At 38.6% G+C, this 22950-nt stretch overlaps 1 protein-coding gene across 1 annotated transcript in view; it reads right to left on the bottom strand.

Annotated features, from left to right (window-relative positions):
* Positions 1 to 22950, bottom strand: part of Slc9a7 (solute carrier family 9 member A7) — a 64660-nt gene that overhangs the window by 33195 nt on the left and 8515 nt on the right. Inside the window, exons 8-9 of the mRNA XM_051179644.1 lie at positions 14784 to 14843; positions 7222 to 7285 (exon numbers count right to left, since the gene is read on the bottom strand). Of these exons, the coding sequence (XP_051035601.1) occupies positions 7222 to 7285; positions 14784 to 14843 (124 nt within the window). The remainder of the gene's footprint in view (positions 1 to 7221; positions 7286 to 14783; positions 14844 to 22950) is intronic.

The following is a 22950-nucleotide window of genomic DNA, read 5'->3' as shown; positions in this document are numbered from 1 at the left end:
CACACACACACACACACACACACACACACACACACACACTTTCCTTTCCTCCACACTCCATTAACATATCCGTTTGTGTGCTGGTCTTGTTGATATGATAAAGGCAGGAGTCACACCCTGAACTGCCCAGAGGGGCCTCATTAATGAGTGATCTTCTGGAAAACTTGAGGAAGGAAGAGAATGATGTGTCAGCATGTCTAGCCAAAGGAAATCTCAGCTTTGTCTGCTCTGGCATAAAAGCCCGTCTCTAATTGGATGAGAAGCTGCTACCCCTGCTGCCAAGCAGCTTCCTTACAGCTGAGCTTGTTTTTGTTTTGGTTGCAAAGTCGCCAAGACCTCTAGAGAAACAAAACAACTGTGTTTTCAGGTCTTGTTTTTGTTCTGATGATTCCAACTTGCCAGAAACACAAAGCTGCAGTCTGCCCACAATATTCGTATGTTTCCCTCACAGAGCCAAAAGTTTCAGCCAACTACTCCTTCCTGTCTCCTACATAAGCTAATGGCAGCTTGTAGCTATGACATTCTTTAAGCTTGGGCTTCTGCAAACAGTAAGGAAAACTGCCTTTGTTGCTCTGGTTTGCTGTTTTTGCATTTTTTAAAAAAATTAACTATAGTTTCCCTTTAGCCCTCTCCTCCCTGTCCCTCCCCACACCTCCCCTTTGCCCCCACCTCCAACCACTCCTTCATTTCTGTTTAGGAAAGGGCAGGTCTCCCATGAGTATCAACAAAACATGGCATATCAAGTTGCAGTGAGACTATGCACCTCCCCTTGTGTTAAGGTTGAGCGAGGCACCCCAATACAAACAGGGTCCCAAAATCCAGCAGAAGAGTCAGAGATTGCTCCTGCCTGCACTGTTGGGAGTCCCACAAGAAGAACAAGCTACACAACTGTAACATACACAGAGGGCCTAGAGGTCAGTCCCTGGTTGTCGGTTCAGTCTCTGTGAGCACCTATGAGCCCAAGTTAGTTGATTCTGTGAATTCTCTTGTGATGTCCTTGACCTCTCTGGCTCCCTCCGGCAGGATTCCCTGAAACTCTACCTAATGTTTGACTGTGGGTCTCTGCATCTGTTTCCTCCAGTTACTGGATGAGGCCTCTCTAATGACAATTGGGATAGGCACCAATCTATGAGTAGAGCAGAATATTGTTGGCATTTTATTTCTTCAGTTGTGTTTAACTCAATCCTAGGTCTCTTGTACCTGGGTCAGGTACAAGAGAAACTCCCAGGAAAGATGTGGAGTAAGGAGTAGGATTTTTACCCCCCCCATCAGCCTGGTCTTGTCCCGCCGCCGCGCCAGCCCCAAATAATGCACAGGTACTTCTTGTTTCTTATCGGCTAGCTCTGTCTTAAGTATTAACCCATTTCTATTAATTTAAGTATTTCCACGTGGTCTCATCTTACCGGGGAGTGGGGCCGGCGTCTGGTCTCCCCAGTCTCTCCATTCTGACCCCTCCTTACTACTTCCTCCAATCCTGCTTGTCTCCTAGTCCCACCTATCTTGCTTTCCTATTGGCCAACAGTGCTTTATTTATTAACCAGTATGAGAAACATATTTATAGAATGGCATCTCCCATCAGGAACATGCCTCCATTGCTGGTTGGGGTGCAAGCTTGTACAGCCACTTTGGAAATCAATATGGCGGTTTCTCTGAAAATTGGGAATCAATTTACCTCAAGACCTAATTATACCAATCTCCGGCATATACCTAAAGGATGCCCAATCATACCACAAAGACACTTGCTATGCTCATAGTAGGTTTATGTGTAATAGCTAGAACCAAGAAATAACTGAGATGTCCCTCAACCAAAGAATAGATAAAGAAAACGTGTTATATTTATTTATATAATGAAGTATTACTCAACTGTTAAAAACAATGACATCAGGAAATGTGCAGGCAAACGGATGGAACCAGAAAAATCATCCTGAGTGAGGTAAACCAGACCCAGAAACACAAAAATGTACTCACTTGTAAATGAGTAGAAACACATATGCACTTATACATGGATATTAGTTATAAAGTAAAGGATAGTCATGTTATAAATCCATAGACTCAGAGAGGCTAGGTAACAAGGAGGGCTGGGGGTTGCCTTGTAACTCCCTGGGAAGGAGGAACAGATTTTGCGGGTGGACTTTGGGTGGGTGGGGATGGAACATGAAGGATCAGGTTGGGGGTCAGAGTGGGAAAATACTGAAATACTGGAAATGGAGGAGCATTTCTGGGTCAGGTACAAGAGAAACTCCCAGGAATCTACAAGCATGACCCCAGCTAAGACTCCTAGCAATGGCGGATGAGTAGCCTGAACTGGCCACCTCCTATGGCTAGGCAAAACTACCAGTGGAGGGATTGGGACCCTAATCCAGCCATATAACTTTCCACCCACAGTCTGTTGGACCTGGCTTATGAGATGTGCTGGGGTAAGGGTGACACAGAGAATATAGGAGTGGCCAACCAATGACTGGTCCAGCCTGAGACCTATGCCACAAGAGTGAGTCCACTCTGGGCACTGCCTGGAGTGCCAGCTGTCACTTGTATTTTTGATCTTAGCCATTCTGCCAGGTGTAAGATGGAATCTCAGAGTTGTTTTGATTTGTATTTCCTGGATGGCTAAGAATGTTGAACATTTCTTTGGAACTTTTTCAGCCATTTGAGATTCCTCTCTTGAGAATTCTGTTTAGATTTGTGCCCCGTTTTTTAGTTGTGTTCTTTGGTTTGTTGATGTCTGGCTTCTTGTGTTCTTTATATATTTTGGAGATTAGCTCTCTGTCAGACATGGGGTTGGTGAAGATCTCATCCCATTCTGTAAGCTGCAGTTTTGTCTTTCAACAGTGTCATTTGCCTTTCAGAAGCTTTTCAGTTTCTTGAGGTTCCATTTATTAACTGTCAGTCTTGGTGTCTGCACTATTGGTGTTCTATTTAGGAAGTTCTCTCCTGTGCCAAGGTGTTCAAGGCTATTCCCTGCTTTCTCTTCTATCAAGTTCAGTGTATCTGGATTTATGTTAAGGTCTTTGATCTACTTGGACTTAAGTTTTGTGCAGGGTGATATGCATCTATTTGCATTCTTCCACATGGCAACATTCAGTTAGATCCCACCATTTGTTTTCTTTTTTCCACTTTATAGTTTTGGCTTCTCTGTTGAAAATCAGGTGTCCAAGCTGTGTGGATTTACATCTGGATCTTCAACTCCATTGATCCACTTGTCTGTTTTTATGCCAATACCATCTGGTTCTTGTTACTATAGCTCTGTAATGGAGCTTGAAATCAGGGGTCATAAAACTTCTCACCGTTCTTTTATTGAATAGGATTGTTTTAGCCATCCTGGGTTTTTAGGTTTTCCATTTTTTATTTTTTATTTTTTATTTTTTTTTTTGAGACAGGGTTTCTCTGTGTACCTTTGAAGCCTATCCTGGCACTCGCTCTGTAGACCAGGCTGGCCTCAAACTCACAGAGATCCACCTCCCTCTGTCTACCGGGTGCTGGAATTAAAGGCGTGTGCTACGTATTATTATTTCAAGGTCTGCAAAGAATTGTGTTGGGATTTTAATGGGGATTGCATTGAATCTATAGATTGCTTTTGGTAAGATTGCTATTTTTACTATAATAATCTTACCTATCCATGAACATGGGAGATCTTTCCATTTTTTGATATCTTCTCCAATTTTCTTTCTTTGGGGACTTAAAGTTTTTGTCATACAGGTCTTTCACATATTTGGTTAGAGTTACCCCAAGATATTTTATATTATTTGTGGCTAGTGTGAAGGTGATGTTTCCCTGATTTCTTACTCAGCCCATTTTCATTTGTATATAAGAGGGCTACTTTTTTTAGTTAATCTTGTATCCAGATACTTCACTAAAGGTGTTTGTCAGCCATAGAAGTTCCCTGGTAGAATTTTTGGGGTCTCTTTTGTATACTACCATATCATCTGTGAATAGTGACACTTTTTCTTCTTTTCCAATGTGTATCCCCTTGATCTCCTTTTGTTGTCTTATTGAGCTAGCTTGAACTTCCAATACTATGATGAATAGATATGGAGAGCATGGACAGCCTTTTTTTTTTTTTTTTTTTTTTTTTTTGGTCTTTATTTTAATGGAATTGCTATGAGTTTCTCTCCATTTAATTTGATGCTGGCAATATCAGCTAGCTATATATTACCTTTATTATGTTTAGGTATGTTCCTTGTATCCCTGACCTCTTCAAGACTTTTATAATGAAGGAATACTGGATTTTGTTAAATCCATGTGGGGTTTGTTGTTGTTTTATAAATTTATTTATTTTACACAGTTTCCCCTCTCTCCATTCCTCCCAGTCCCTACTCCTCCCTTCCCCTGTTCCCATCCACAATCCACTCCTCTTCCTTTTTAGTTTAGGAAAGGGCAGGTCTCCCACAGATATCATCAAACATGCCATATCAAATTGTGGTAATACTAAGCAACTTTCCATGCATTAAGGCTATGCAAGGTGATGTAGAGTCTCAAAGGCAGTAAAAGATTTGGAGACTGCCCCTGTTCCCACTGTTAGGAGTCCCATAAGAGGACCAATCTAGCACTCTTGGGCATATACTCAAAGGATGCTTAAAGCATACCACAAGTTTCATGTGTTTTTTTTTCTTTCAGTTTGTTTATATGGTGGATTACATCATTGACAGATTTTCATATGTTGAACCATCCCTGCATCTCTGGGATGAAGCCTACTTGATCAGGATGGATGATCTTTGTAATGTGTCCTTTGATTCAATTTGCAAGTATTTTATTGAGTACTTGTGCATTCATGTTCATGAGGGAAACTGGTCCATAATTCTCTTTGTTGAGTCTTTGTGTGGCTTGGGTATCAGGGTAACTGTGACCTCATAAAAAGAATTTGGCAATGTTCCTTCTGTTTCTATTTGTGGAATAATTTGAGGAATACTGGTATTAGCTCTTCTTTGAAAGACTGCTACAATTCTGTGCTAAAACCATCTGGCCTTGAGCTTTTTTTTTTTTTTTTTTTGGGCTGGAAAACTTTTAATGACTGCTTCTATTTCTTTAGGGGTTATAAGTCTATACTTAAATTGGTTATTTGATCTTGGTTTAATTTTGGTAAGTTGTACCTATCAAGAAATTTGTCCATTTTTTTAGACTTTTAAAATTTGTGGAGTATAGGTTTTGAAATATGACCTAATGATGTTTGGATTGCCTCAGTTTCTATAGTTATGTCCCCCTTTTAGTTTCTGATTTTGTTAATTTGGATATTCTCTTTCTGCCTTTTAATTAGTTTAGATAAGGGTTTGTCTTATTGATTTTCTCAAAGAACTAACATTTTGTTTCATTGATTCATTGCATTCTTCTCTTTGTTTCTATAACTTGTAAGAAAACTGGTTTCTAGAACCTTATTACAAAAAAAAAAATGATTTTCCTTCCTATATCTCATCACTGCCTTCACCTGTAGATGACCATTTAAAAAACAGGGTCAAGAGAACTGCCCTTTCTAGAAGAGGACAAATATCAGGAATTTTCCCACCTCTAATTCAAATTTCATGACATCACCAAGCATGGAAGGTATATCAAGGCAATCACAAGAACCTAAGGTTTCATGTACAAATGAGAGGCACACTGATTGCTCTTGTTTCTCAAGGTCACTGAATGATCCAGAGCATGCTGTTTGTGGTTCCCTGGATCAAGAAAACCAGTGAGGAAGATGTGGAGGAAGCCTTTTTTTGTGTGGGGATTGAGTTGTAGCAGGGCACTTGGGGAACCACACTGAAAGTCTGCCTACTTTTTCCATACTGACATTAATTTTGAATGTTTTCAAAAGACCAGCAGAACTGACTCTGAAAACACCTCCATGACTTAATGTGAAACTTGGGAGGAGGAGGTCAAAGGAATCTATGACACACCCAGTTGCAGGCAGGCAAACCAGATGCCATAAGACAACAGCAGAAGTCACTGTTAGCCCTATCAATATCATCTTGGAGGTACCAGCAACCCAGTGCTGACCTGGTCCAGGGTGTCAAGTCATTCACTCTACCTGGAGAAAAGGCTGCTTTAGCCTTACTGTAGTATGAAATGCCAGAACCAACAATTAAGACTATTACTTCCCAAATATTTCCTTGAAAAACTGATAGCAAGTTCATCACTAAGTCTAACTGCAAATACAGTGTTACCATAGCAAGACAGCTGATTAGTAAGCCGAGGGGATGTGAGGAGGGAAGAGACCCTTTAATTTTCCAGTTCTGATTTCTGCTTCTCACTCATTGGCATCCAGGAATTTCTATGTAATTGCATGGGCCACCTGGGATGTAGCACACATGGGATTGTTAAAACTGTGTCATTACTTATTACTTGTGCTTAGGCCTAATCCATTTGTGGCCTATGTGTATAAGGATTCCTTGATGATTATTTCCTCTCTAACCACACTCTTTTCTCCACCTGCAAGCCAGTGAGATTTACAAGGAAGTTTCTACTTCAAGGACAGAGTTCTGTGGAAAATAAAATGAAGTATTCAAATACATACTCTCCCCAACAGCTAAACTCAGCTGCAGAAGTACCTTCAAAACCCCCAAATCACAATGTAGCTATTGCTGAGACACTTGGGTGTATTTATCTCCTACCATGCACATTTGACTCCCTTCTAGCCCATTCTTTTTCGTGCTCAATCAACAAACCTGGGAACTTCGCTTTGACTCAGCCTCAAGTTCTTTTCTAGGGTAGATAGCAAGCATCTGGATGCACCTGAGTACAGACCCCAAGACTTCATGGGGACTCCTGTTGGCCACACAGCCAGCAAAGTTGACTTGTACCTCTTGTTAATATTTCAGCCTGCAGGTCTTAAGAGACACACAGTAAGCAATGCTGCATGAAACCAACCTATGCACCCCATTTAATTCTTTTTGTAGGTGTGTGTTCAGAGGGAGAGACGATGTGTGACCCGGAGAATGGAGCTGCGTTGACTGCTATGGAACTATCTAGATCTAGGAGAATCTCTCCTCATCCTAGTAGCCAAGTGTTCCAAGCCTGTTTTACTTGCAAAAGTACCACTTTCTCATTATCTGACCTTAGGTAATTCACTTACAACACAATTTTCAGCTTCTAACCTATAAACCAGACTTTATGGCAGCAACCTAAAAGGTTGTTGTCATGATGACAATAAGGGAAGCCAGATACAATGCACAGCATAGATCAAATTCTCAATTTTAGCAATTTTCAAATCATATCTTTCCCAGAATGCAGCAACTTTTAACTTACCCCTTGTAAGACTTGAAAGCTGTCATTGTTAGGTGGTGGGTCTTGGTCAGGGTCAACACCAACTCTAAAAATCACCGGGGAAAAAAAGACAAGGAGAAAAATAGAAAGCATTAGTTTGGCCCATGGCAGCCTTGCTGGTTGAGTCAGTGAGTATCTTCCCAAAGCAGGAGTGGTTAGCTTCAAGGAGAGAAAGGCCATCATGCAGAAGTCAGGTCCACACCACAGCAGATCCCAAAGAGTCAGATATTATAAGCACTCCTGCCCTTAGCAAGGCCTATGGGAAATACACCGGCAGCTGTCCATCTGCCATCCTATACCAAGTGGATCCCACTACTAAACCATAGGTCTCTTCTGCTTGGTTGCTTTCTCACTTCTGCCCTGAATTGCTTTGATACCCACAATATTTTGTTATGAGATTAGTCCGATGAACAAAGAATCATGGGAGGAATCTGTAGTAAATACCTGCATGCTCACCAAGAGCCTACAGTTAACATTTATTACAGCTTTTTTATTACCATCATCCCATTTATCCACCTCACATCTATTCATGATATAAATGAAGCAGCAGCATGAATACATTTCTAACTTGTTGTGTATATGCATGTCCAAGTGCTTACATGTGCAAACATGTATATGTGTGATGTCCAGATGTCAAACTTAGGTTGTTCTTCAGAACGCCTTTTGTTTTTTGAGATTGGGACTTTCACTGACCTAGAAATCACCAATTAGATTATTCTGAATGCTCAGCAAGCCAAAGAGACCTGCCTATCTCCCCACCGCTGGGATTATAAACATGCACCACCATATCAAGCTTAATTGTTTATATACATATCTTCTCCATTATGAGACAGATAATATGGAGCAATGGAAGAGGAAATAGACTCCAAGAAAATCCTGTACTCCTTTCAATCGCCCAATATCTCAATATGTAATGAAGCTTCAAGTTTTCAGCAGATTAGGCCATTATAAACTTGAAGAGGGATGCTTTGCTGTCCAGTACAAGAATGTCCTTGTCCAGCAAGCAGACACTGGACTGGACATACAAAGCCCTAAGTACATACTTATTTTTCTTCTTTTTCTTCCTCCCTATCACCTGTTAGACCTGGCATCTTTCTAGAGAAAAGAGACTACATGTAAGTAAGGGGTAAATGATAGCACAGATATACCCAAACTCTCAAAGCCAACCTCTATTCTGCCCTGTCTCAAGCTTGCTGACCATTGGCCAAAGTATTTGCCCCTGGGAAGGGAGCAGAATACAAGGAAACATCTACCTTATTGTGTGTTGAAGGCAACGTTTTAGCCACAAGATGAATTCATGTACACAATACATGTTTGCATCCAGGGCCAGGCAGCATTCTGGACTTGATAAAATCCTACACTGGACCTGGCACCAGATTCTTCATTGTGAACCAATACACTGAATTAGATGGACTTTGCAACTAGACCTTATCTGGTAATGTTTAAACACCAAATCTCAGAGACCTACCTATATTACCATCTACTTCAGTGGCTCAAAAGCTGCCCCAAAAAGTCATCCAATGTCCTAGGACACACAATAATCTAATACATGAAAGTGGCTGGAGGCAAAATTGCATTTGGAACTCCTAGCCATTCTTCAACTTTACCTGTTTTTAGAGACTCTTAATATCCATTCCATAGGAAATATCCTCTAGATGGTGATGTATAAGGTATATATGGTAGCATTTATAAGATCAATGGACAAGAATATACTATCAGACCTTGTGAAGCAGCACAAAAATACTTTGTACCAGACAAATCTACTGAAAGCTGTTGCTGGATGCAGACTCAGGGGTGCAGTACCTCTCAGAAGAGCAGGTGACATGTTGTCCTCAGCCAAACCACAGAGAGGCTGCTAAAGAATATGGGGTAACCGAGAATATGTCACTTCAGATCTGCCACTAAGAATCCCTCCTCTCACCAGGCAGTGGTAGCACATGCCTTTAATCCCAGCACTTGGGAGGCATAGGCAGGTGAGGATCTCTGTGAGTTCTAGACCAGCCTGGTCTACAGAGCAAGTTCCAGGACAGCTGCCAGAGCTACCTGTCTCAAAACAAACAACAACAAAAAGAATCCCTCCTCTCTGCACTGAGGACTGTGAAGGAAGTCTCCTTCTTAAAAGGCTTATGCATCAGTACTGGTGAAGCAAATGGATGAACTAGGAGGCCCACATGGAACACTGTACCATCACAAGGAAAATAAAATCAAATACAATTATGAGGACTATAGTCCTCAGATGTTTACTACATAAAGAAAATATGTCTTAACAAAATCATTTTAGTTTGTGGGCACAGGGTAACCTATGTAGCCTTGGCTGGCCTGAAATTTACTATGTATACCATATCCTGGCAATCCTCCATCCTCTGTCTCCTGAGTTCTAGCAAAATTTTAAATTGGTTCTATTTTAAAACAACTACGTATAATAGCTAAGACTGATCTATTTCACTCAAAGCACAGAAATACCAATGCATTTGCATTAGGCCCATGTGGCTGGGCCAGAATTCCAAACAGCCTAAAATGCTGCACTCAAAACATGTTATGGTGAACTCAGGAAATTAGAACCATCTTAACTTGGTCACAAGCTCATGATGTTCACAATTTGTTACAGAGAACCTGAGAGTCTAAGTCAGTACTGTACAATAGAACTTTCTGCAATGTCACCTGCTATGCTCACTGAGAACTCAGTTAGTATGAGTGAGGAACTACATTTTACGTCTTATTTTTAACTAATTAAAACTTTAAATAATCATATGTGGACAATGAAAGTGTAGATTCTAAAATAAACCCTAATTTCAGTCAGGTTTCCATATTGACATCACTTATTTCTTCTTATTGCTAACACTTTGCTTTGCCAGTGCTAACACCCAGGTTCCTGTTAAGAGTCCTGTAGGGAAACAACTCTAATTCCACAAGTTAAATTCTCTTGAACTGAATACCTAGACAACTTTAGCAGTGTGTAAAACAAATTGCAAAACCTCTAAAGTTCTTTATGAGGGACATTCGTTATCTTCAAAAATTGAAAGAAATGAGAAAATTAGAAAAATTTTAATGCTCTGTCCTTAGTGTACTCACTAGTGAATGATTTTATTGCTGGCTCACTAAGAATCTGGTCATTCATATGGTGGCAAAATATCACTCTGCTGTTAACTTTTCAATTGTATAAAGGAAACTGGCATTTTGACACTAGAGAATCTAGGGTCAGTAGTCTATGTTGACCAAGTGGAATATCACTAATAATGGACAGCTTGACAACATGTGCCACCTGAAAGATTATAAGAAATGTGAAACCATTCTTTAACAGTTTATTTTGACAAAAATGATCATTTACCTCTTGTCATAATGAAACATCAGAAAAATCCTGATAGGATATTGTGTTAAACAACGACCCTGAATACTTAAAAAACGTTATAAGAGACCATGGAAATGGAGTGGAATGTGAAAAGAGTAAACAGAAATTCCGATAAGCATAAACGTTTGTTGGGTTCTATGTGTTTAAAATTCATGTTGCTTTTCTCATATGTGGTTACAGAGGAGATTGCATTTATGAGTAGATTCAGGACACCTGACTCTGAAGTGGGGAAAATGTGACAAATTTAGTTAAGTGGTGAGTGCAAGTTAGTACCTGGGTATTCACTGCTCCATTCTCTCCTTGGAGGGGGGGATGTTTAATGTCACAATTAAGAATACCTACTGATACCTTTGGTAAAGATGTTTCAAAAACACACCAACCTATTTTTCTATTTCTAATTAATTAATACTGATGATTTACAAGCTCATTGTAAAGATTCATAATATAAGATACTAGACTTGGTAAACACAGGAAATGAGAAACTAAAGATTCTCATCATATAAGATTTTCTTCTTGATAAATTTCTGAAATGTTTTGCTGAAATTCTCTTTCTCCTAAAAGTAATGGAAATGGAGAAAGTCTCAAGTTGACTCAGATGCAGTTAATGAAGTGGTAAGCAATGCAGCCAAGTTCAGATCTGGTTGTATCACTCCCTGGAGACTTGAAGTTCTGGAAACAGGCACAGAGACTATGGGTACTGCCTGGCTCTCGTGGGATCTCATGGAGGTACCAACTACTGATGTAAGTGCTTAGTAGGAGAATTCACGAAGGGAAATAATACCTGCTTTCCAGCTTGCCATGGCTTCATAAATGACCCCTCAGAAGACAAACACGGACCATGGACATAAAAGTTATTCTGTAACTTTCTTCCCATTTGAGAATGTTCACTTCCATGATTTAATAATTACATTTCTGCCATCTGGATGGGGCCTTGGAACAATCCCCAAGGATGACACATAGTATGATGGGATTCCTATAAAGGGATCCGCCCTTGGATCACAGCCCAGAACCAAACTGCTCTGTGTGGACAAGAGTAAAGCAATGGGCCAGGACATTTGGAGTGGTGCTAAACATCAAGAAATCATAGACATAGGCTTTTGATTGTAGGTTCTGAGCCCCATAACATTTAACTTTCTCAAATTCCTCGGTTCAGCAACCATTTCTAAAGTATTTATTTCCTGACTGTTACAACTGGAACATTACAGAAACCTGGAGCTTTATTATGTCACAGTTTAGCATTCAGATACACTAGGTAGAGCAGTCTTTTCTTCCAGAGTGAACTGAATTATCCTTAGTTTCACTAAGAATGAAACAAATGTGGAAATTCTATATGAGAACTCAAAGAAGTCAAATGGATGTGGTTTTTCATGAATGGATAAATACCCAAAAGTTAATAACTTTCATTCTAAAACAATTTGTCTACTGTAGTTTATTAGTCAGCATTCACTAAGGTCACAGAACTTAAAGAATGAATCTCTCTCTCTCTCTCTCTCTCTCTCTCTCTCTCTCTCTCACACACACACACACACACACACACACACACACACACACCATATATAGAGGGGATTTATTATAATGGCTTACAGGCTACAGTTCAGCTAATCCAACAATGAATAACCATGAACAGAAAATCTAAAAATCTAGTAGTTTCTCTGCATAACAGGCTGGATTTGTCGGCTCTAATAAATCTGTATGTGCTCTAACAAATAGGCTCTCATACTATTGAAGGAATAGATGTGTTAGCAAGGCAAGAGCAAGCAGGTGAAGAGCAAAAGCTTCCTTCTTCTGTATCCTTATATAGTCTTCCAGCAGTAGGTATGGCCCATATTAAAGGTATGTCTTCCTGTCTCAAAATTTGGATTAAAGGCATATATCTTCTAGCCTCAAGATCTGAATTAAAGGCCTGTGTTCTCCAGTCTTAAAATCCAGATCTAAGATGTGTCCTCCTGCCCCAAGATACACCATAGGTGTATGTCTTCCTACCTTAAAGGTCCAGGCTAGAAGTAGATTCACCTACTTTAAACCAAACAGAAAATCCCTCACAGGTATGCCCCATTTCTGGTTCATTCAAGATATAGTCAAGTTGACAACCAAGAACAACCATCACAATCTACCATGTCAACTTGATACATGTCATGATTAATTTCCAAATGAAAACAATAACCAGGCCATAATAACTCCTAAACAGAATATAACTATCCCATATATAACCACAAATGCATTATATATTTAACCAGGTCATATGTGTGCCTAATATAATATGACTATCCTTTGTACAGCTGCAAATTCATGATAAATTTAGAACAGGGGACACTGTCCCTTGGAGGACATCTTTTTAGTATCTCAAACTTAAATATGATAACAATTGATATTTTCTTAGTTGATGTTACAACATATGATAAAGAAATTGAAAGAAAACACAAATATCTGTACAAATTCATTGTTAACAAAATACAACAGAAGCACTCATGCCAACTATAATCCTCATTTTTATGATTGGTCATGTGGCCTTAGCTGATATTTATATCTGCCTTCCTCTATTACCCATTCTGTATTTCCTCCACCATCAGCAAAAACCTCAGCAGGTCTTGGCTCTTTTACTGAAGGAGTGACCCATACCTTCATTCCTTTGTTATCCTGTCTTTATTAGGCTGTTGTCGTGCCCCATTGACTTTAATCACAGGACATGGTAGCACCAATAGATACCTTAAAAGATTTTCTGCATTCCAGACATAATCCTTTTTACCACCATTGTGAAGAAGTAATCCAATTTCCCCTTGGTAATCTGGATCAATCACTTCTCCTAACACAGTTATTCCTTTCTTAGCCTGTTGGGTTTAAAGATGTCAGAAGCCCAGGAGGGCTGGCTTCCAGTTCAATGGAATGTTTGTTATGGCTCTTGGCAGGAGTGCTCCCCCTCTGGAACCAAAATCTAGGTCACAAGAACAGGAAGCAAAAATTTTACTAGTGGGTCACTAGGAGTAATAGCGAGTGAAACTATTCCCCTTTCCACCCCTTGATTCCTGGACCTGTGGATCCTGGCTATGGGAGAAACCATATCATATACTGGACATTTATTCAAATTATATACCTTCTTCTGGAGAACCCTGCTCCTGCCCTCCAGGCTACTGCCACCTAATTGGTACTTTAACTGTGCCTTAAAAGGCAATTCCATCTTTCTATCAGGCCAGCTGATTCAGGATGGTGGGGAACATGGTAAGACCAGTGGATTTCATGATCCTAGGCCCACTGTCACACTTCTCTGGCTGTGAAGTGAGTTCCTTGGTCAGAAGCAATACTGTATGGAATAGCATGGTGGTGGATCAGGCATTCTCTAAGTCCACAGCCAGTAGTTTTGGCAGAAGTACTTCCATGAATTTCATGTATGCCATTGTAGCATATATCTGAGCTATATTCTAAAACCCACACCCCACTTATAGATATTTTTTTCATCCTGTCTTCAGTGAGCAGAATATTTTCCCAAGATCTGAGTTCAAGCTGATTTTACATTTCATGTATCTACAGATCAGACCAGGAAGAAAACATATCAACTGGAGATCCAGAAAGGCAAGAATGAACACAGGAGGGTTTTTACTTTGCTCATACATCACTACCCTTAAATACAACTTCATCATATACAGTTGGGTGTAGACAAGAAACAACTGTGTTAGGGGTAACTTCATCCTTTTGTTAATAAAAACTAATGTCCTTCATGTCATCTGAACCATCATGACAAAGTATAGATATACAAATACATACTTAAAAATACACAACACTGGCAATTAATTAAGATCATGTGAGGTATGCTCTAGTCAAGGCTGAAATATGAAAATCTAATTCTCTGTATTAGTTACAAGCCTTATTTACTAGATCAGAGGCAGGGTTTTCTGGGGAAAGTGTAGATGGCTTGGAAAAACTATTCTCAACACTAAGCTCAGCTGTACCAAATGAAGACATTAATTCAGGCTTTGTGGCTGAAAACACGTGGCCCCAAATGTGGGTGGAAAGCAATAATACCAATAAAGTTGGCACACCAATCAACATGGAGGAATGATTAAACTGATTTCCCTGTTGCCCATGGAGTGATGATTGGCATATTCAGGAAGGAAAAAGCAAACAGCATAAAGAGAAACCATTCAAGTTAGACAGAAAAGCAAAGGCCAGTAAACCATTTTCTTAGTAGTGTCTGTGTCACCTGAAGTACTGCCAGCGGTGCTCATTCTGGTCCTCTTCGGAGAGCTCCTCCACACCAACTCTGGGCAGCAGAAGAAGGAAATGTGAACATTATGGACAACACAGGTACCAGAAGCTGTGGCATCTGACCTGGACCATGTCCATGAAGAAAGGCTATCTCAGCTTCAACAGAAATGCATAGTCCCCATTTTGGTCAGTGCTGGGGATGGAAGCCAAAGTTTTGAAAACACTAAGTAAGTACCAACCATGGAGCTACATAACAATTTCCGCTTGTCCCCATTTTCTAAAATCCAAGAGGCAGAGAGGTTGCTAAACTTAATGCAGCAATGTTAGGAGCTAGATAAAATAAGGAACAATTGAAAACGATGTTAAGTTTCTCAAAATATATCACAATAAAATCATATGAACAAATATTTCATAAATCTGTTTCATAAATCAAGATGTGTCCATAAAAACAAAACAGAAATTGTTATGAAACAATGAACATATGTTTGGAGTATGTCTATATTTTATATGTAGTTAACAGAAAGAAAAACCCCCACTCTGTTACCAAAAAAAAAAAAAATACTTAGAAAACAAAGATAGCCTCTTTTGTCTACATAAGCAAACTACATTGTCCACAGCTTCTATCTGAAAGCCAAGAACCCAACTCTTTCCTTTGAGGTCTCTGGTTTGATGTGGCCTTTTACTTTCCTTAATGATTTCTGGATTATTCAGACAACACTGAACTTAACCATCATACTACAACACAGTTTTACAAACTCAGCACTATGGGCTTTTCAATCCAAGATTATTATCTGTTGTGGGGAGCCACTCTCCTGTGCACTTTGGGATCCTGCTTTCTACTTACAGAATGCCAACAGCAACAACTTCATTTGCCCCAGGATATAGCAACCAAAAAGATCTCCAGATATTCACAGATGTCTCCCAGGTAACAAAATTGCCCTTAGTTGAGAACACTGCACTAAACCATGTACACTAGATGGGGTAATGTCATCCCTATGATTGTGGGACATACAGAAGAATAACCTAAAATCACACTGGTAAGTTTTAAGCCATCCAAAACCATTATAAAATATAGAGACATAGCAGGCTTCTGGTATTAAAATTTCACTGCAGTTAACTGGAAAAAATGAGAGATATTGTGATAGGTAATGTTCAAAATTCTCATTCCATTATATCCCTTAAAGGAAATGTGAAAAATGCAAGAGATCAGGACTCCTTGTAAGATGATACTTTCAATGAGTTACATGGTCAGAATGAGAATACACCTTAGACCATACTGTCTAAGTTACAATAGCACATTGAAAAACTGTAACAAATAACACAAAAACAAACCAGGATTTCATTAATGTAAGACTTATTGTTGCCTGGGTGATTGTAAAAATCATATTAACGACAGATAATATAAACTGCAAAATTTAGTGAGTATGTGTCAAACAACATATTTAATTATTGTTTTGGGGAGTTTCCATAGGTAGTGATGACAATGTGGATAGAAACTAGGCCTTTGCACATGCTAGGCAAACATTCTGCACTGAGTTGCACCCCGTAGCCCCTAGTGCACGAAATCCTCATCATATTTACTATAACCACATTTTACCAGCACACTATGTTTGTCACTGTTTAATTGGTGAGAAAACTTGAGAGATAGAGGTAAAATGACTTGTCTACAGTCACAAAGGTAGAAATGGTAGAGACACAATTCCAACTTAGACCTGTAGACTCAAGAACTGCAGTTCTTCCTGATAAGATACTAGTTCTAAGTATAAGGTTGCATCTTTTTAAATATCAAGTTACAAACACTATTACACAAGAAGCCCATGGTTTCTTCTCATCTTTATTCTTTATGCTATTTGAAGCAAATGTTATCATAATTTTTCAGTCTAATAATACCAGAGTGTTCTTACTTAACCTTGAATAATTGTATTGCTTCCCTGTAAGGTGCAAAGGTTACCTGTTTATTTGGCTAGCTGAATTTGTGTTTTTCCACTACCCAGCCCTCACTATCAATTCATATTTGTACTCCAAGAGAACAGTCATCACACCAACATAAAGTGTTTGGGACACATAAGTTCATCTGTTGAGACAACTTCATAACCCCTGTAAGTTGCCAAAATTATATCCTTTGTGTATAAGTGATTATTCAAGACTAAGTAAATATACAGATTGTATACTAAAATATTAGAGTGTTTTCCAAAAAATTTTAAAATATTAATTTAAAAATATAATTTGGACTTATACACAGAAGTGACTTGGCTTTGGAATTGTAGTTGTATTCATTTTTCATTCATAACACAAACTTGAAGTTAGTCATGGTCAAGAAATCACAGCTAGCCAGGCATGGTTAGCATACATCTTCAATCCTAGCATTCTGGAGGCAGGGGCAGGTGGATCTCTGTGAGTATAAGGCCAGCCTGGTCTACATACTAAATTCCAGGACAGGCAGGGCTATGAAGAGAGGCACTTGCAAAAGGAGGGATAGAGGGAAGGAAGGAGAGAAGGAAGGAATGAGGGAGGAAGAAATCACAACTAACTTCTAGTTATTTACAGTAGAACTCCAAGACCTTGGTCCTATTTCTAAACAGCTAGCTGCCTTGGTCCTATTTTGGAGCAGCTACCTAACCACTCAGCAACAGTTGAAGAAATAAAAAACAAGTAAGAAAGTAAGCTCTGATCCTATTGAGTTTACAAGGTTCAAAATACCACAATGAGTATCAGGGGATTTCTAAGTCAGTTTAAAATAAGAACCGGGTTACAGAAATTACATGAGGTCACCAAGTAACTTCAGAAGCCACAAACCAAGAGAAACCCATCAGTCTCATTACCTTATTTTGTAAGGAACTTATTGTAATGCAAGTTCTGTAAATGCCAGTGTCTACAATTAATAATCATTACTTATTCACATCTGGAAAATACAATGAACTGGCACCACATGTATTTTTTGACAATAGTGCATGTTGCTTTACTTGGGTGTCTAGGTAGAGCTGAGCACAAACAAGAAAGATAGAAATAAATACAGGAGCAAAAATCAGTAAAATGAAAATTAGGTAAACAGTATACTAAAATAAGTAGAATAAACAGGTAATTTTTTAAAAAGCAAAAAAGTTGCTTAGAATGAAAAAAATCTTACAGCTTGGCATGGTAGCATACACCTTTAATCCCAGGACTGTAAAGACAGAGGCAAAGGTTCTCTATGAGTTCAAGGCCATCCTGGTCTACATAATACAGTGAGTTCCAGGAGAGCCAAGGCTACACAGTGAAACCCATGTCAAAAACCAAAAAAAAAAAAAAAAAAAAAAAACAAACTTCCTAACAAACCCCTACCAAGTCTGACAAAAAAGGGGAACATACACATTATTAGGAATGTTAAAAAAAAATAAAACAATAGATATCGCAGGATATAAATCTAATAAAACTTCCATAGGATTTATATGCTAAAAATGACAAAAATGCTACTATAAAAAATCTAAGAAGGTCAAAATAAATGGGGAAATAGATTATATTCATGAATTGGAAGATACACCATGATGAAGATGTTAATCTCCCCAGCTGATAATATATAAAATATGGTTCTTATGAAAAGGAGAGAAAGATTGCTTACTTTTATTTTATTCAATTTTTTTCAAACAGACTCTCTTCATATCTCCTAGGCTAGCCTTGAACTCCTGCCTTAACCTCCTAATTGTTGAAATTAAAAGCATGCCTGGCTATGGAATGATTTTTACTTTAGACATAGACAAGCTTATTCTAAAATTTATATGAAATAAAACTAGAATAGCTCCAATTTGGGGGGGGGGGGAAAGAAGCAGTTGCAATCTGTCTACCAGATGCTCAGGCATGCTGTTTAACTATAGTAATCATTTTTGGAAAGTCAGACACATAAGTCCATGAGCCAGAACAGAAACTGATCCCCAAGTACACAGACAACTTATTTCTGACAAATGAGAAAAGGTAATGGAACAGCAGTCTGTTACTTCATTATGCTATTCAATGAAATAGCACAGTCTTTTTATTATACCATACTGGAACAACTGGATAGCCATAAACAAATATGACAAAACTTTATATTGTATACAAATATTAACCAAGAACAGCTCATAGACTTAATTGTAAACTACAAAATGAAGTGTTTAAGTTAACAACAAAGAAGGAAGTTTCAAGAGGGTTTGGTGAACCTTTTAGACATGGCACCAAATAGATGACTCAAAAAAGACAGATTAGACAAGATACAAGAAAGTGAGAAAGAACTTGCAAACCATGTTATCTTTTAAAACACTAGTATCTAGAATAAAAACATTTCAAAAATCATAACAACAAATAACTCCAATTATAAAGCAAACAAAAGACTTTGGCATTCATGAAAGAAAAGATAAAAGTAATAGATAAGGCCATGAAGAGATATTCAACATCATTAGCCATAAAAAGAGATGTAAATTAAGAGCAGGATGAGACAGCACCACACATTTCTATTAGAACAACTAGAGAATGCAAAGTAGCACTGCTAAGGATACCAGGAAACCAGATCTTCACATGCCACTAACACAGCCACTCTGGAACACTGTTACGCAGTTCCTTAGAAAATTAAATACTAATTTACTATCTCATGTGGCAAGCATACTCCTGGACATATATCTTATATATATGGAAGCCTCCACTGATATAAAAACTTACCTAGATATGTTGACAGTAGCTTCAAGGTGTGAATGAATGGTTAAACAAGCCCTGATACAATCATGTCATGAAATATTCTCCAGAAATAAAAACGAACAAACTATTGGCATGTACAATGGCTTATATGGATGTCCATGGCATTATGTTGAATGGAAGAGAAAGCCATCTCAAAAGATCATATGCTATATGATTTGAGCTCCTTAATTATCAAAATGACAAAATTATAATGTTGGAGTAGAAATTCAAGGCTACTGGATTAAGGGATTGGTGAGGGTAGGAGGTGAGTGTGATAAAGTATGGAGCTAAGGACATCTTTGTGTTGGAACAGTTCTTTTCCTTGAACATAGTGGTGCTTGCAAAAACAAAAACCATATGTAATAAAATAGTATAGAGACACACAGATGAACTCATTTCAGCTCCTGTTGTGATATAGTACAGTTATGCAAGATGGAAGCACAGGAGAACATGCATGATATGTACTCTGAATGCTCAGCCCTATAACTACTTCAGAATAAAAATTATGCTGCATAGCTTTTATGCTCTGAAATATTCTGGTTCACATATCAAAGAAACTTGAGAGGGTTTCTCCAAATTTGACAATTCAAAAAAGTCACATGACATTACCAATGAAGAACAGGGAAACTGAATCTTTTCTAAAATACTAATAATAGCAAATTTTGATCACCCATTCTCCATAGACTGATCTTTTCTCTATGTTATTTACGGATAATATGACATGGTTAAGGAACCAAAACGTAGACATAAAAAAAACAGAAAAGCAGAATTACAGGAACTGTTGGTTTTCTGTTCAACAGACTTGCTCACTTCTTAGCAGCTCCAGCCTAGTTGAGCCATCACATGCTTCTCAGAAAGCTGCCCACATATCAGCTCTGGGAGGACTGTTTTAATGGCCCACTTTTTGTAAAGGTCATGAGGAAGTTAAAAAAAAGTCAACTCTCTACTCTCAGTGGAAAATAATTTGGTTTTGGTTGTACCAAATATGCTTTGGGATTCAAAAAAAAGAACAGAACTTACAAAATAGAATGAAAATGCACATGATATAATATGGCCATAAACAAGCAAGAGACTGGGAGACCAGACAATTCCTGAGGGGCCTTGAACTTTTATACAGTTTAGGGAGCTGCTTTAACTTATTCATGTAAAATCACACATAAGTATGAATAGTTTCTGAACATATAAAAATGGGTTCTATAAATAGGATGAGAAAGAAATTATGATAGACTTCAAAGTTTGCAGAAACCCCTGATTAGTTATATAATGATGTTTAATATTTTCAAAAGCCCATGATAAATACAAACATCACAGAGTCTGAGAAAATTACAAACTTTTGTTTGTTAGCTGTCTGGTAACCAACAGTTCTTTTGATGAGTCCTGTTTTGATCATTCACTATGGCCAGGGGGTATTGCCCTCCTTGCTTTGTGTACTCAGTGGAGTTTTATGTGTGGGAATCCAATCAATCCCAGATTAAACATACCCCCTCCCAACTGCTTCTGTAATGAGCACGTAGACCTTTTTTTTTCCCTTGTCATTATTCCACAAACAATATGGCACTACAGTTGTTTGCATAACATTTACATTGTAGGAAATGCCAAAGGCTTTTAGAGACCATTTATTTATTGAGATAATGGGCATGGGTTCTGAACAAACATTACCCCACTTTTACAAGGGCCTTGAGCATCTGCAGGGTTTATTATCCACGGGGAATCCTGGAACAACATTTTCAAACAATATATTGTGGTGTTGTAAGTTTTCTGTAGGTAAGGAAAGGATTAAGCAGGTTAGATAATGAGGATGTGTCTCACTGGTCCAGCACTTGCTTAGCATGCTGAGGCCTTGAGTTCTGTCACTAGCATCACACTTAAAAAGCCAGATAGTTTGCCTTTGTTCTTTGTTACATAATGGTGGATTACAGTTTTTAACACATCTTTGAAGTCTATGCTCTTATGCAGCTTACTACAATTTCTGGGATTAGCAAAAAATAATGAGAGGTCTAGAACTTTTATGCATTTATGGAGCTGCTTTAAATTACTCATATAAAATTAGGCATAAATGTGAATGTTTTCTCAATACACAAAGTGCATTTTTATGAATGGAGTAGAATGAGAAAGAAATCAGACTTCAAAGTTTCTAAAAACTTCTGATAAGCTATATAGTATTGGTCAATGTTTTCAAAAGCCAATGATAAATACAAATGCCAAAGAGTCTGGGGAGTTTATAAAATTTTGCTTATAACTGGGCATTTGTGATGCACACCTTTAATCCCAGTACTCTGGAGGCAGAAGCAGGTGAATCTCTGTGAGTTTGAGGACAGCCTGGTCTACAGAACTAGTTCCGGAACAGGCTCCAAATAATACAGAGAAAACCTGTCTCGAAAAACAAAAAAAAATTAAAAAATAAAATTTTGCCTATTAGCTGTCTGTCAATTCTCTATACAAGATGAGTAACCCTATTCCAAAACTCTGACTCTGGCAGAGAGTAACTTCACAGGTACTGGGTGCAAACTCTCAGTTGTACACAGGATCAAGCACCTGTCTTATCCTCATGCTACTACAAAGAACAAAGGCAGTACCATCTGGTGTCTCAAGGTGAGTACCACATAACTATAAGTTCTTTCTTCAGGGTTACATTCCCAAGCATGGACTATCTGACCATTAGAATTAATGCTAGAAAGAAAAAATTCTAAACATTCCAAATTGTATGAGGAAAGCAGTCTTTAGCACCACAACCCTTCTTACAAATGGACAACACAGTGAACTTCCTGAATTCCAGTCCCACCTCATCCTCTTAAAACTCTGTGACCTAGAGCAAAGTCATTGTTCTATTGTCTCATCTCCCCAACTCTAAAATAGGGATTACAGTATTATCTCCACTATGGGAATGTTATGAGAACCATATCTTACTACATAAACATGGAAATGCAAATGGTACTTGCAATGCAAACATGAGCGAAGACAAGATTGTCACCAAGAAGCCCCTGCCTTGATCTGCAGTCTGAGACACATTAGCCCAGAAATGGCACAACTGGCAGTGGCCAAACCCAGGAATCCCTGCCTACCATCAGTATAAATGCCTCAGGCGGAAAAGGCTATTCTCTCAAATCCTGTTTCTCTCCTCTGAAGTGCGTGGGAGCTCCAACTGTCTTTGTTTGGCATTCTATATTCTAGAGGAGGGAAAACAAATTAAAGAGCATAAGAGAAAGATATACTGCCACCTTGTGGCTCTTTAGAGAGTGACTCTTCAGGCATTTACATTACCCAAGTGCCTCCTTGATGAGTCACAGTCACCCAGTGAAGACATGAAACCACAGCAGGTAGCCAGAGAATCTCCAGTGACACAGACTAGAGAGGCAGAGTTTAACACATTGATGTGGAGAGCCCTGAAAGTACTCTGGCATAAAGTTTCATTTCCTCTGAGGAAAACTGGAGCTCAAAGAAATGAGTGGTCAGAGATCAGTCACTACTGGGCTGTGGGT

Source organism: Phodopus roborovskii, unplaced genomic scaffold (assembly GCF_943737965.1).
Source record: "Phodopus roborovskii unplaced genomic scaffold, PHOROB, whole genome shotgun sequence".
In the NCBI taxonomy this organism is placed as follows: Eukaryota; Metazoa; Chordata; class Mammalia; order Rodentia; family Cricetidae; genus Phodopus; species Phodopus roborovskii.
This window is presented reverse-complemented; position numbering and strand designations above follow the sequence as displayed.